This window comes from Daucus carota, chromosome 4 (genome assembly GCF_001625215.2).
Source record: "Daucus carota subsp. sativus chromosome 4, DH1 v3.0, whole genome shotgun sequence".
Taxonomy (NCBI): Eukaryota; Viridiplantae; Streptophyta; class Magnoliopsida; order Apiales; family Apiaceae; genus Daucus; species Daucus carota.
Window position 1 is genome coordinate 38527983 of NC_030384.2, and position 15135 is coordinate 38543117.

Sequence of the window (15135 nt, forward strand, 5' to 3'; positions counted from 1 at the left end):
GAATATACTTTTAAAAGCAAAAAAGTTATGTAAAATAAATTTAATTACTTTTTTCCAAAATGAATATAATTGTTTTTATTTGTGTATTAGAAGAAAATCAAAGATGTGGTATCCGATTTGAATTGAGATCGTCTCGACAATTATCAAAAATTTAAGTGAAATAAATTTAATTAGACTTTGCAAAAAAAAAATGGTATCCTTTGTTTTTGCATATTAAAATCGTGTTTGCATATTAAAAGCGTGTTGAATCGAGATAGTCTCGACAATAACGAAAAACGGATTATTACTGATTTCAATTCAAAGATAAACTAAATAAATAAGACAACCTGACAAAAAAAAAAAAAAAAAATAAGACAAGAACTCGTTTCACAAGCCTGCTATGTGTTTATACAAAACATATGGGTGGTTTGTATGAAAAAACACCAACGTACAATAACTGTCAAGTCTCCCTTCTAAAATCCCTAAACCTGTATGATCTGAACTTAAACACATGCAACATATCTGAAATAGAAAAGTATATAGAATGAAACCCCGCATATCTTTGAATGTAACGATGCATAACATCTTGTTGCTTTAAATAGAAGGCCGCTTGGATCCTTCTATTCTCCGCGACTAGATAAATCAAACCAAACCGAACCGAGGAAGGTGTTTGGTTCAGAGAGTCTTGGTGACCAGATAAATCAAATCAGTTCAAAAAGCATTTATGCTGAGAATATCCAAGTTCATGGAGCCGATTATTATCAATTGATCATGACGACTAGGATAAAATCGACATATATAATGTTGACCATATCGTAAGTGCAAAAGCTGCAACTAAGTAAGTCCATAGGAAGATGATCGAACACTCTGCTTGCCCCACATCAAATAATTGAGTCATTGTACCTGTATCAGCATTTTATTTTAATTTGCAACATGAGTTCATATTGAAGTATGTTCATACTGCTGAAAGTTTGGTGTCTGTGTGTTTGTACATATCAATTATTGTGTGTTTTGGAAAATACCACACTCAAATATTGAGCAAAATTTCTTGAGATTCTATTTGTACTATTCGGTTGTGTTCACCCGGAAGGAACTAAATATTGAAGACCAACATACCAAAATTTATGAGGAAACTTGGGATTTAAGAGAAGATGCGCGAAAGCATATGAGAGGGACGGAGGGACAAAGTTTTCTATGATAAGATTTGATGAAAACAGCAGATGAAAAGAAATAAATGCTTATCTTGGAATCAGCCTGACTGGGCCTTATGTGTTTAGCTCAAGTGCATGAATTTGAAAGGAATTTTTTTTTTAACTTGTACTATTTTATGGATAAAAGTTTATAATTTTTATCACTTTCTCCATTCCTTTCCTCATTTATTTTCCTTGCAAAACTTCATCATAAGAAAAAATGCACTCCCCCGTTTTTGTACACTCCTCCCTCATACATCTTTTATTGTCCCTTAAATGTTGCCCACAATTTTTCAATCCTTTCTCTCCGACCAAACGGAGCATTAGTATAATGTTAAGGAAAGGAAGGGAGGAATGAATGAATATTTGTTCACAATTTAGTTCAAATTTCACTCTATTTTACCACCATTTTCTTGTTCTTAACTTTTAAGTGCAGAAAACCTTAATCACAAGTCAGAGTGAAAGACCAAAAGTCTATGTCATAAACTATCAGAACTTCCTTACCAATATTCATAGCAGGTGGTAGACAAAACTGAAGCAAAAGCACAAACTGGAACAATGGATCTGATGGAAGCCAACCGAAGCTGCTGGCAGCTTTAACCACCCCAATTCCAATCACAGGAAGTATCACGTATCGGACACAAAGTATTGCCACGATGATCATAGGTCTTATATTTGCATCTCGTAAGCCTGACACATCATACATACATATATGTTAGGGTAAACATAGTTCCTCAAATGTATAGAGCTCTTGGACTACCCTTTTATTGATTGACAAAGCACAAAAATCTGATTGTAAAGATAGATCTGTCCAAATATGCATAGATGAGTTATTATTTTTGTTTTGTTTTATGATGTGTAAAGTTACTAATACCTTGGGCGAGGTTTCCTCCAAGTATAAGGGTGATACAAGGTATGGTTGCAGTCCTGCATAATGAGTTACACTTATGCGATGAATTGGACCAAAATGAGTTGTCAAAATACCGAATTTTAGTTTCTGATGTGTGATTACAATTAAAGATGAATGATACATACCCAAGTACCCGCACAGTGTCTTGGATCACTCTAAGTGGAGCTTCGTCACCTATCACAAGGTATTTTAGCCATGGAATTGTTCCGAAGAGGAAACCAAGAATCTGAAAACAGCAAAGACGTGTACAAGAAATTATCAATATCATTCATCTATATACAATCTATAGAAACGCCTCTTGATGTCATTTATCTGAGATATTTTACTGGTCCAACAACATCCATTCCATTTTTCATAATTTACTAATTCAACCAACAGTAAAACACAGAAGTCTGTCCTTGGACATGTTTGGTTTGTGCTGAATTTCTTGAGGAATTTCATATTTTTGTAGATAACAATCATAGATGACTCACTGTGCCAATGGTCGGAGGTGCCATCATTTCCTCTACGATCTGGTAGATAAATCCGGTAAATTTATTACAGAGTGATTCTTGCTTCTTGTTTTGAGTGCCGTCTGATCGAGGGGACATAATCTAAAAAGAAAGAATGTAATGTAAAATGCATGTGTAGTTAACAATATGTTTTAAATATGCATAATGTAGTAGACTTACAGCTGACTCCTGAACTTGCCCATTTAATAGTTTAGACTTCTCATTTGCTTCTAAATCTTTATTGGGTGATTTTGCGTCCTCTTCATATGCCTTCAAAGCATTGAGTCTTATAGATGAACTTCGTATCAATTGGTAAGTATAAGTCCATATAAAGAAACCGCCAAGCTGCAAATGAGAAATGGTCACTTGTGTTTTTCAAGCTTCATATGAAGCAAGTAAGCTAGATCATATATACATTACTAAAAAGAATTCACTTAAATCATGTACTGATTGACAGCTTCACAAAAAGATTAACCGTTCATAAATATTACTGAAAAGGTTGAGGAACTGAACACGAGTATATATACAATTTGACAGAGCAGAACTTACAGCCATGGAGAAAGAAGAATAAGAGAGTCCTTTTGACGAGCAGACCTTATGATCGCCAAAGGGGTTGCCTTCCTCAGTGCAAATTGCAGGAACAATAATTATGACAAGGTTTCCCAAGTTTCCTATAAAACACATGTACAAAACATAACAAGGGAAAACAAATGTTGCATAAAGATGTACTCTGATTTAGGCAAGTACACGAAAGGATGAGAGGCTACTGCAATACCTGTAGAACACATGGCAATAACGAGACCCTCCAAATGTGGTTCTGGCTTAAGTAGTCTTACTGCAATCCATCCCAGAACTCCTCCAATTAAAAAAGTTAACCCAATGTTAACCGGCATATACCACCTTAGATAGAAGAACAGGAAAGTAGACACATATATTAGAATGAATAGTCCAAAACAAATTATACTAAGATCCATGCAAAATTTAAAGACTACATTAAAATCTTCAATTTTAAGTCAGGAGATCAAGCATATGGCTGCTACATATTATGTTTTGCCTGCCTACATACGCATATTGCATTTACCATGAGATAATGTCTTGAAGGGTTACACCCTCGTCTAGACTGGTAAACACAAGCGAGGGTGTGAACACCACAAACACGATCTGAAATTCCACATACAAGAAATGATTAAAGAGAGGAAAGATAATGAGATTAATAAGAAGATATAAAACAAATCCAACTTGACAGACAGTGAATAAAGGGTTCACATTAGTCCCTGTTTTCTTCATGCATGCAAGGGATAAAGTGTGATGGGCACAGAAATTGCTACCTTGTTGAGGGTCTTACGAGTATCAGCAGGAAGGAGATTGAGATACTCAGTAGCCATCAAAGCTCCCAGAATGCTTATTATGAGCACCTGCATTATCGGCATTGATGCCACTTCCAACAGCGTCAAAAATCCCATCTTTATTTGAGCGATTCAATCTTCTTGCAATAAAGAAGAAGTGATCTTGCAGTTCTGTCAACAGTTTAGTCTCTCTACAGAGCTCTTCTTTAGACTTTTACACGCGTACATGTAGCTTCAAGCTATATTTATGGATACGCAAGCCTAGTGGAGAAGGAATGTCCTGAGAAGCAGCGAAGTAGAAGTGTGATCAGACTTCTCATTCTCAATACAAAAACGACAAATAAAGAGATATGTTGAAATATATAACATTAAAAAAACATATAGAACCAAGACAATAACATTGGAACTTTATGAGTTCCTTGTTTGAATAGGATGACCATGCCAGACTTGAACTCCTGAGCAGTAACCCATATGAGTTCGGAACAACTGTCTTGCCTAATCAAATTTGAATGGCCAGATAATTTAGGTTTTACCTCTACGAAGGCTGCGAAATGATATCTGGGGAAGGTCTCCGATCTCCAAATTATCCACGTTTTCTTATTCTTTTTCACACAAACTTTGTTTCATGTGGAACTAGTTACATGGACAAAACCAAATCTTCGAGGTAATAATTTACATTTTGGAGTCTGATAACATGTTAAATGAGCGGTTCTCGTAAAAGAAGATTTAACCGGATCCTATATTAACGATCTAGGATCTTTCAATGACAAGGAGACACTTTAACAATTCAAAAATTAAAATTTTTAAGGCAGTACAAAGATGTTTTAACCGGATCATATATTAACGATCTACTATCTTTCAATAACAAAAAGATAATTTAACCGGATCATATATTAACGATCTACTATCTTTCAATAACAAAAAGACACTTTAACAATCTATAAACAAAAATTTGCACCCAATAACTAGAACAGTTCATGTACTGTTTGCATTGTCAAAGAAAGTTGTTTTTTGGTTTAATTTATCTTATCTTCTAAATAAACAAGGCAACCTCTTAAATACTTAACTCATAAAAAATATATATTTCTTCAAAATAAGTCCTTATTCCGAGAAAATAAGTAAATCCGCTGAATATGTGCCCGTTGAAAAGTAAAAAGCTAGCCCATTCCCATGTTTCGACTGTTCTCAACAGATTTCTCGTCCCGTTCAGCTCTGGATTATAATAGGATATATGCCCTACCAATTTGTTGTAATAATTGACACAAAATGCCCCACATAACCAAGTCAGTACTAGTATTTCGTTTGAAATATAGGTTTTAGACTCGTAGTTAGTAGTCGTAGGTAGGAAATTAAACTCTCCCACTGGAAGTAGAGGACGATTAAAAACATATTAAATTTTACATGAGATAAATAAGCTCAATTCTACCTCTAAAGAAATCCAGAATCATGGCGGCTTCAGAACTAGGCATAAAATTATACAACAAGCCTTTTAATTAATATACAAAATTACAGAAAAGTAAGAGTAAAATATCAGTTAACATGCTAACAGAGTAACAGGGACGGAACCGAGATGACTAATCAAAGCTGAATCCCAACTCAATCAGAAAATTAATTTCCTTTTTAGCAATATTTAGTTCTTACATCGGTATATATCTTTAAAACAAAATTATCTTAAATTTTAGTCCGGATTTATTTCGATTCAGGTTCTCCGGACAAAAATTCATCTCAATACCCCCTCATGACAAGGTCTCCAGTTCGGACATAGTTAGAATCTCCGCTCTCTTCTTTCCGTTCTTAAAAATCTAATATAATAAAATACTTCGATGTACACAATCAACTTTTTATAGAAGGAAAAAAATCACGTGTGTGTACAAAAAGGGACAGTGTTCCATGCAGTGACACACAGAAAAGTAAATCCTCAAAGTATGTACAAAAATACCGAAACGAGAATTTTCATTTCTAGCAAATAAAGCCATTTTCTTTTCCGTGCAGATTAAAAATATTAATAAAACAGAAAAATACCTTGGGAAGGGTGGCAGAATCAAGGTTGATCAGAGATGATGAGAAGACATGAAGAAGAGAAAGAGGAAGAGAAAAGATGAGGAATAAGCGGGAGAAAAGACACACCCGTCTGCACCTCAGCAAATTATGGGGACTTGTATGTCTTGCTCAAACTAGCTCACACCTATTTATACCTGTGTGTGGACACACATGTTGTAATAAAAAATCAATATTTTTGATATTTAGGAATATTTGCATGTTTGTAAACTAGTAAATGCCAGAATATATATTGTCTTGTGAAATATTCAGATTAGAGGGAAAATCAGATCTAATAATTAGTGGGAGTTGGTGAAAATGTTTCCTGGATCTGGCATTTGAGAATATATGAAAGAAAGTAATTATATGCTTATTATATATAATAAGCGTAAGGGTGAGGAGTCCCTGTCCGGTTTTTCAATTTTAAACTGAAAAATATTTGTTTGTGTAATAGTCAGAAGTGGCTTAAGTTAGAAACTGACTTTAAGCCAGAAGTTAGTTTGAGGTATCTTGTTCACTGAATTAATGTCTTAAAATTTTTTTTTTGATAAAAATTACTTATAAGACATAAATTATCTATAAATCATTTTTATTTTTATTATTATATTTTTAGTAAGTCATAAGTCATTAATAAGTCAAAATTACTCAAACAGATATTTTAAAATTCCAGCTTATTATAAAAATCATGTTAAGTCAAAAGTGATAAGCCAAGCCAAATGGGTTCTAGATCGTCTTCAAATAAATAACTCTATAGCTTTGTAACAATATAAATAATATTATTATTTATACTTAAATTAATTTAGTATATATATAAAATCTCAAAGTATAAAATAGCATTTTCGGTTTTTCTTTATAGATCTTCAAATTACTTTAAAGAGATATGAATTGACTTAAAAAAAATTCTAATCCAAAATATAAACGAGTAATATAACCCATTCATTTAATAACATAGCATATTAAATATTATATATATTACACAAATCAATATAATTTTATTATTTTAGCCCGAAATTATATTATGGACCCTCCGACCTAAAGGAACGCAAATTATTTTAAAAATTAAAATCCATAGATTATTTAACAATAATAATATTAATTAATCACCACCTTAGAGATAGATATAATTAAATTTACAAAATAGATATCATAATTATAATTTATAAATATACATAAAATATTTAAATTAATATTTTATATTGTTTACACTATCCGGTCACAACCGAGTTCGATAGAAAATAATATTCCAACCATCTCATATAATATGTGTTGTTTTGACTTGTATGGTCAAATTGACTAAAATTTGATCGATAATTAAAAAGAAATTATTAATTATTTCAAAAAATGAAAGATACATTTTAAAGTACATTAGGTTTATTTTCTGATGATATAAATTTTAAAATTTTATGAATTATATATTTTATGTAATGTGCAGTCAAAATTTGATCAATTTGACTATAAAATAGTCAAAACAAGACACTTATAAGCTGTGTGGGTAAAATTAAAAAAGGTGTTTCTTGTTTAAATTAAAAAAATTTGACTAAGTAAAGTGATTAAACTGTGTGAGAAAGAAGTAGAAGTTCTGAATTTTTTAAGTGCTTCTGGATTTTTAGGGGTGAGCATTCGGTTAACCGATACCGAAACCGAATTTCTTTTCGATTAACCGAAACCGAAATAGGCAAAAGTTAGCTACCGAAAACCGAACTGAAATTTTTTTGGTTTGTAATTGAAACCGAAATTATTATTTCGGTTAATACCGAAAATCGGAAAAAAAAACCCGAAATTCAAATCATCTACCTGTTATATGTAGTGCAGCTGATATCTGATATGAATAATATAAATTCAAGTTACATATGGACTTACAAGACTACTTCACTTGTCCAGAACTAAACAAATACTGAGCGATGTCTTATGCAGTTACAATGAACACACGGACATCAGCCAGAGGAGAGGAGTGCTGTAAGTTTCCGATGCATTGTTATTGAAGACTGAGTTGCTAATGAAGTTACTGGAGCTACTGCTACTGGATAAACGCTTAATTATATAATACAAATACAGATAGTAACTATAAAAGCTGCCTCTAAATAATTGATATGTATATATATTAATACTAATAATATATCGTTAAATAATAAATATTGAAAATTCGGTTAACCGTTCGGTTTTTCGGTTAACCGCGGTTAAAAACCGAATTTCAAAATTTTCGCTACCGACAACCGGACCGAAATATATAATTTGGTTAACCGAACTGAAAAAAATTCGGTTATTCGGTACGATTTTCGTTTAACTGAACCGAATGCTCACCCCTATGAATTTTTACACAAACGAATGAATAAAAGCAGAAGTCGGTTTTTTATTGAAAGAAGCCATAAACACTGCTGACCAAACAGGCACATAATAATATAAGATGAAAACAATCTATTAACTCTGAGGAAGAGAGTAATGGCAAACTATGCTTTGAAGTAACCTCCCGTTGCACATAAACAGAAGCTCCGCTGAATAATAACAGAATGATGTAATATCCACCGAATTATAGCATTGATACATAGAACCTTTCATCTTTAATTTAGCGTATCATCAGCAGAAACAGAATGATGCCATGTAAATAAACAAGCATTCATTTAGGCAAGCTGCCACTCCCACATCGTTCCGCCAGTAAACTCCAAACTAGCTAGATCCCCTTGTATAATACTCACAAAATACTACTAGTGCTACTAACACTTCTTTGACTGTGTCGCATTCAACGACAAATTCCTCTTTATTTTTTGACCATCATTTTTTTATGCTGTCATCCTCGTCGATTTTAGATTAACGCACACTGCGCTTTCTATTTGGTTTCCTGTGTTTACGTATTATCGATGTTGATAAAACAATTAAATTTTTCTCAATTATTTGTCGTTCAAAATTTTGTTCCACTTAATCTCCCTTTCCGGAAAACGATGGAGATACCAATTTATCGACTTATAGACTTTACCGAAAATGTTGTTTGTTTGAGACTCGTGTTGCCGGTTGAGTATATACTTACTTGAGACAACCTTATTAGTATTGATTCTTTAATAAGCCGGCAATGAATCCCACAGGTAGTTTAAAAATGCTTGAGGCTGTGTTGAAGCTCTTACTTGACCAGTTCAAGCTACCTTGTGCTTACGCGTTGTTTCATCAAAAGCGCTGCATTCTGCTATAACTTGATCACTCTGAAGAGGGAGTTCTATACACAAGCTAGAGTTGTTTCGTAACATGCAATGGCGGTCGGTGGTTCAGGAGAAAGATCATTGAAGGAGACCCCTACCTGGGCTGTGGCACTTGTTTGCGCCGTGTTTATTGTCATTTCTATTCTTATCGAGCATGGCATTCATTCCCTTGCCAAGGTTATTTTTACTTGCATTCATAATTTCCGCTGATTGGTAATATAAATCACCTGTTTTTCTAGTGTGTGCTGATGGACGTACTATAACAATTACTGGTTTCAATCTCGTTATGCATGGAAATCTTCATCAATAATATTGTGTGCCTGCGAGCATACCCTAGAAAGAGCAGTAGATCATAAGTATAGGATCAATCCCACATATTTGCTCAAGGACTTCTCTGATTTTGTATGTTTAAACTAATTTTTTTCTGTTACAGTGGTTTCAAAAGCGGCAAAAGAAGGCCTTGACAGAGGCTCTGGAGAAAATCAAAGCAGGTAGCCACTGATTTTTCCTTGCACTTCCTTTAACAATTTTTTTCCTTATCATAGTGCACATACTCGTATAAAATATATTTCATAAATTTTTTTCATTTTATTTAAAAAGGTTTATCATATAATCGAAATAAATTAATCAAGTAGTCTGTTACTCTGTTACTATATGTTTGACAAAGATGGATCAATATGTTAATTTCAGACAAATGTACTAATTTCACCTACTCTTCCACTTATATACTAGAGGAAAAGAACAGACGAGTGAAGTCAGCTTCATATGTACTGCTAATTTTTTATTTGTGTTGATTAATTATATTTATCATTGCGAATCTACAAAGCGGTCAAATATAATAATTAACCGATTTGATATGCAAAAACATTGCAGAGCTGATGCTACTAGGCTTCATATCGCTACTCATCACGGTGGGGACAAATGTAATAGCCAAGATATGTATTCCAAAAAGTGCGGGAAGTATTATGCTTCCATGCAAGAAAGAATACACAGATGAAACCAAATACAAAGACAAAGGAAAGGAGGATGATGGTGATGACGATGGCGACAATAGGAGAAAATTGTTATGGTATGCCGGAGATGCTGTCGCACGTCGAATGCTCGCACCGGCTGCTGGCGAAGAGGACTACTGTTCTAAATCTGTAAGTCCTAGATTATATGCACAGACTTATTTGTAGTTTTAGAACAGGTCTCCGACTGTTTTGAAATTCTGATTCCGGTCAGAGACCTGTCGAGGGTTCAAATTTTGTCAAAAGACGTTGTGGGTGTCTGCGTATGTTTAATTTTGTGTTTGTATGACAGGGCAAAGTGCCGTTGATATCTCCATCAGGAATACATCAATTGCACATCTTCATATTTGTGCTGGCTGCTTTACATATCATGTACAGCGTTATGACAATCATATTTGCTCAAGCCAAAGTATGTCTTTCGTGCTCATGCCCTCATACACACCAAACTATACATTTATAATCATTCTGTCTATATCTTTGGGTGTTTAATTGGACTCACAGTTGAAGAAATGGAAAGCGTGGGAACTGGAAACGTCTTCGCTGGAGTATCAATTCACAAATGGTAACTAGCTAGCTTGCTACGACACACTTGTTACTCTTGATTAATATTCATCTGTCCCCAACTGTCCGGATCCTACATTAGGCTTATATGGCACTTATTTGGTGAGCTTGTTGTTGATAGATCCTTCAAGGTTCAGATTTGCTCATCAAACTTCATTTGTGCGTCGGCATAGTGGTTTATCAACAATGCCTGGAGTTCGCTATATTGTAAGACCATTTCTCTTCTAGTCAATTGCAAATCCTTTATCTTAGCCAAGACTTAAACTATCAAACTGTTATCCTCAAAATAGAGAAACTTATACTTTTTGAAAATTTAACTAATTTAATAGTCAAAATGTCATAGATTTTCAGAGAAGCTTGAAAAAAACTATTTGTATAGTTACGAAGCCTAATGTAGAGAATAATAAATTTGCAGGTAGCTTTCTTTAGGCAGTTCTTTGCTTCTGTAACAAAGGTGGATTACATGACCATGCGACATGGATTCATTAATGTAAGTAATTAGCATCAAAATTCTAAAAATAGGACCGCTCTAATACTTTAATCAATGCCTCTCTTATCTAGATCTTAAGATTGATTCATGAACAAAATGTCAGGCTCATTTTGCTCCAAACAGCAAATTTAACTTCCACAAGTACATCAAAAGGTCGATGGAAGATGATTTTAAAGTCGTCGTTGGTATCAGGTTAGTTCTTCCTGTCTTCCTGACACTCGCGAGCACACATAAATTTTCTTATTCAATTGGTATATGTGGGAATATTTTTGAATCATAAAGTTTCAAATAATTACATTATTAATATATCCTTGTGATCTTATACCAGTGTACCACTATGGACATTTGCAATAATCTTCCTGCTTCTGAACGTCTACCGTAAGAATACTACCTGTACTTTTAGTTTGATGCAATAGTTATATATCATATATGACATAGTTATAATTTATTGTTGAGATATAACATTGCTTTCGCTGGTGCAGAATGGTACACATTTATCGGCCTAGCATTCATCCCCCCTACAGTAAGAAACTTTGACTTCTTTTGAAAAAAAAAATTTAACGAATTCTACAAAGAAAACTCTTGTGGGGTTGTTTTGATTAATGTGCTATATTGATCTATCTGTTTGTGCATTTGTAGATACTGGTAATAGTTGGTGCCAAGCTAGAACTGATTATAATGGATATGGCTCAACAAATTCAAGACAGAACTACTGTGGTGAAAGGAGTTCCTGTGGTTGAGCCTAGTAATACGTATTTCTGGTTCAATCGCCCTCAAATCATCCTATTCTTGATTCATTTCACCTTGTTTGAGGTAATTAATTCCTTTATGAAATATCTGAAGTCATGTATATTTTTGTAAAGAACTGGTAATACTCAAACAACCCTGATTTAAGTGAGTCTGGAACCTTTTAATTTGCGTCTTCTTTTTTGTTATAATTCAAATGTATGAGATAAATACTAACACATTCATTCCCTACACTGAGGCTTGATCAAACTATCTACTCTCAACACAGAACATGTTACCTAGAGGAATTGTTCAACTAATTTATTGATTTATTTTCTATTGTACAGAATGCTTTCCAGATGGCCTACTTCTTGTGGACATGGGTAAGAAAAATCAGGAGAAGTTCAAAAAATATTTATCAGTTACCTAAATTCTAACAATGAAAAGAAATAACAGGAGATTTTTTATGTATTGTATGCAGTATGAGTTCGGGCTAAATTCGTGCTTCCATGAAAACATAGCACTAATCATCACAAGAGTAGTTTTGAGTATTGCATTTCAAGTGTTATGCAGCTACATAACCTTCCCTCTCTACGCTTTGGTCATCCAAGTAAGTTTTCATTGGCCTTCAAATTATATGGTCCATGTCGTATATGTTATCTTACGAGTGAGTGCCTATATCATGACTGTGAATGCTAACTGAATGAAATGTTGATTAAACAGATGGGATCACACATGAAGAAGGCAATATTCGAGGAACAAACTGCAACTGCACTTAAAAAGTGGCAAAAGAAAGCAAAGGAAAACAGAAAGCTAAGAATAGCAACAGAACGAGGAGACGCCAGCTTATCAGGCTTCTCAAGTGTTGCATCAACCCCTTCGCGAGTCTCATCGCCATTGCCATTACTCCATAAGTACAGAACTGGAGATATCGAGTCCACATTGACGTCTCCAAGATACATGAATTATCATACGCAGACCGAGTTATCATCAGATGTTGGAGGTAGTCCTCCTTCAAATGTTTCAAGTGATTACGAAGCTAAGCATAATGTCAGAGGTGGTGGCTCTGCTTTTACATTTCAGTCCCCTTGACATCGATGTTTTTTTTAATATAATTGTTATCTTCTTCTCTTCAGACTCTTATTTGTTCCATTTATTCAACAAGTTCATTTCTGCTCAACCTAATTATAGAAACATATATTAGATATCACATTTTTGAAAATAATATTGTCCGATTCCGCTCTATTATCTGTAATTTGTACCGTCATTGTAACTCATTTGCACGAAAGAAAAGATCATTATCGAGTTCGATTCATTCGGAATGTCATTAACCAATAACCATACATTTGCTCAATGGTCTACCAAATTCTCACGACATAGTTGGTTACATAAGTAGTGTGGTCTGGTCAAAATTGTCAAACACATGCTACAGAACAGAGTAAAGAGAAGAATAGTTGGAATCCATTCAACACAGAAGAAAAGTTTAGGCCAATTCAAAACCAGCTCCGTGCGGAACAAAAGAACAGGAATCGCTGTACGCCTCAAAAATTTTTGTTAAATTTTTTTTAAAAAAACACATAGACATAATCAGCAAAATTAATTAAAATCAGTGTAATCAGAAAAGCAAGAGTAAGATGAAATCTGATAAAGACTATGATTATATAAATTTTTCCTCGAGCATAGTTTTAAAACAAATGAATACTCTCATGTCCCATTTTAACTGATTTTTGACATTTTGACAGGTACATTGAGGTGTAAAAAAACAATATTACACTTATTAAAAAATTCATTTTTTATATCAAATAGAAGTTTAGATTCCAAACTTTTATTTGATATATTTTATAAATAATAATTATGTTTAGATATGAACTTTTTAAAACTTTAAAATACATGTAAAAAAGTCAAAAACAGTTAAAATAAGACGGAGAGAATAAGTCCAACCGAATGATTAAAAAATATAAATAAACAACATATCACTATGACCCTTGATATAACATACTCCAGATCATGTGGAGAAACTTGAAGTCATTACTTTCCATAACAAGACTAGTAAAAGTCAAATTGTTCCCTTGCGTAGGCAGTCAAACGGGTTAAATGGCTGTTTGATCATCGAACTGAAGCCCAACTTGCAAGTAGATTATCAAACTAAAAAAACTTGCAAATGGGTGATTAAACGCAAGTAAACTTACAATTGAATGACTAAACTCAGACTCAACTTTCACTGACGTTAAATCTAGTTGACTTTAAACAGTTTTCGTTAACTACTGCCACATAGACTACACCTGGGCCAGCAATATTGAAACAAAACCCAAATCACACCTCACAAACCCAAAACAAAAACAAAAAAAATTAAAAAAAAAAACAAAAAGCAAAACATTTACTCCCTCTGTCCCATTTAATTGTATACGTTTCTTTTTAACTGCTCGACACGCATTTCAATGCTCTTATAAAATAGAGTTCCGTAACTTATTTTTGAGATTTTCTTTTTCTGTATAAAAATATAACATCCAAACTTTAATTCAGAAAAGAAAAATTTTAAAAATAGATTGCACAACTACACTTTGCAGGAGCATTAAAATCCGTGTCGCGTCCCCGTCCCCCAATGTATACAACTCAGGGGACGGAGGGAGTATGTTTTAACCTTGCATCAGTGGAGTGAAGGAGCATACATGTACATTTCTCTCACAAATTTAATATTTATAATAATTTTTATATATTATAAATGAGTAATAGAAATAATATATATATATATATATATATATTATCATTTGTATATCAATATTTTTCTTAACTAATTACAAATTTATATTTTTCTTAACTAATTACAAATTTATATTTTTCATATTTTTATTTTTTTTATTTATAGGAAAAAATGATATTATTTCTTGTATCATGTTGATATATTGTATCATAAAATATTCATATTCATTTATATTTATTAAAAGTATATTATTATAAAATATTAAAATTATTAAATTATTTATAATAATTAATTAATATTAAATATATACTTTTTAACCATTATTATTTAATAAATTGACTATTAAACTTATACAGTATATAAAATATTCGAAGAGGATTCATTATTTTAATTTATTTTATTTAATTAGTCGTATGTTTGGGTTTCACTACACCAGATGCGAACAAAATTTTTAAAGCTGCACCAGCCATGTCAGCAATGACAGTCATCTTTCCATCCAAGTTTCA

At 33.0% G+C, this 15135-nt stretch overlaps 2 protein-coding genes across 2 annotated transcripts; one reads left to right on the forward strand and one right to left on the reverse strand.

Annotated features, from left to right (window-relative positions):
* Positions 1 to 266: 266 nt before the first annotated feature.
* On the reverse strand, positions 267 to 6079 carry LOC108216864 (protein PIN-LIKES 7). The gene is made up of 11 exons (XM_017389718.2): positions 5939 to 6079; positions 3899 to 4196; positions 3652 to 3731; positions 3346 to 3470; positions 3120 to 3241; positions 2751 to 2915; positions 2553 to 2672; positions 2205 to 2305; positions 2044 to 2096; positions 1674 to 1859; positions 267 to 882 (listed from the first exon to the last, which is right to left on the reverse strand). Exons 2-11 carry the CDS (start codon positions 4031 to 4033, stop codon positions 758 to 760), a joined length of 1212 nt encoding a protein of 403 aa, XP_017245207.1. The 5' UTR covers positions 4034 to 4196; positions 5939 to 6079; the 3' UTR covers positions 267 to 757.
* A 2938-nt stretch (positions 6080 to 9017) lies between these two features.
* On the forward strand, positions 9018 to 13108 carry LOC108217354 (MLO protein homolog 1). The gene is made up of 14 exons (XM_017390189.2): positions 9018 to 9318; positions 9575 to 9632; positions 10015 to 10283; positions 10444 to 10560; positions 10653 to 10713; positions 10834 to 10919; positions 11128 to 11202; positions 11306 to 11394; positions 11531 to 11580; positions 11685 to 11725; positions 11842 to 12015; positions 12276 to 12311; positions 12410 to 12538; positions 12652 to 13108. The coding sequence occupies exons 1-14, from the start codon at positions 9193 to 9195 to the stop codon at positions 13018 to 13020; spliced, it is 1680 nt and encodes a 559-aa protein (XP_017245678.1). The 5' UTR covers positions 9018 to 9192; the 3' UTR covers positions 13021 to 13108.
* Positions 13109 to 15135: the final 2027 nt, after the last annotated feature.

Coding starts and splice junctions, on each gene's coding strand:
- LOC108216864 (XM_017389718.2), bottom strand. CDS start 4,033: ATGGGATTTTTGACGCTGTTGGAAGTGGCATCAATGCCGATAATGCAG. Junction 2,306..2,552: donor CACCTCCGACCATTGGCACA/GTGAGTCATCTA, acceptor TGCTGTTTTCAG/ATTCTTGGTTTCCTCTTCGG. Junction 1,860..2,043: donor TGGAGGAAACCTCGCCCAAG/GTATTAGTAACT, acceptor ATGATGTGTCAG/GCTTACGAGATGCAAATATA.
- LOC108217354 (XM_017390189.2), top strand. CDS start 9,193: ATGGCGGTCGGTGGTTCAGGAGAAAGATCATTGAAGGAGACCCCTACC. Junction 9,319..9,574: donor GCATTCATTCCCTTGCCAAG/GTTATTTTTACT, acceptor TTTCTGTTACAG/TGGTTTCAAAAGCGGCAAAA. Junction 11,726..11,841: donor TAGCATTCATCCCCCCTACA/GTAAGAAACTTT, acceptor GTGCATTTGTAG/ATACTGGTAATAGTTGGTGC.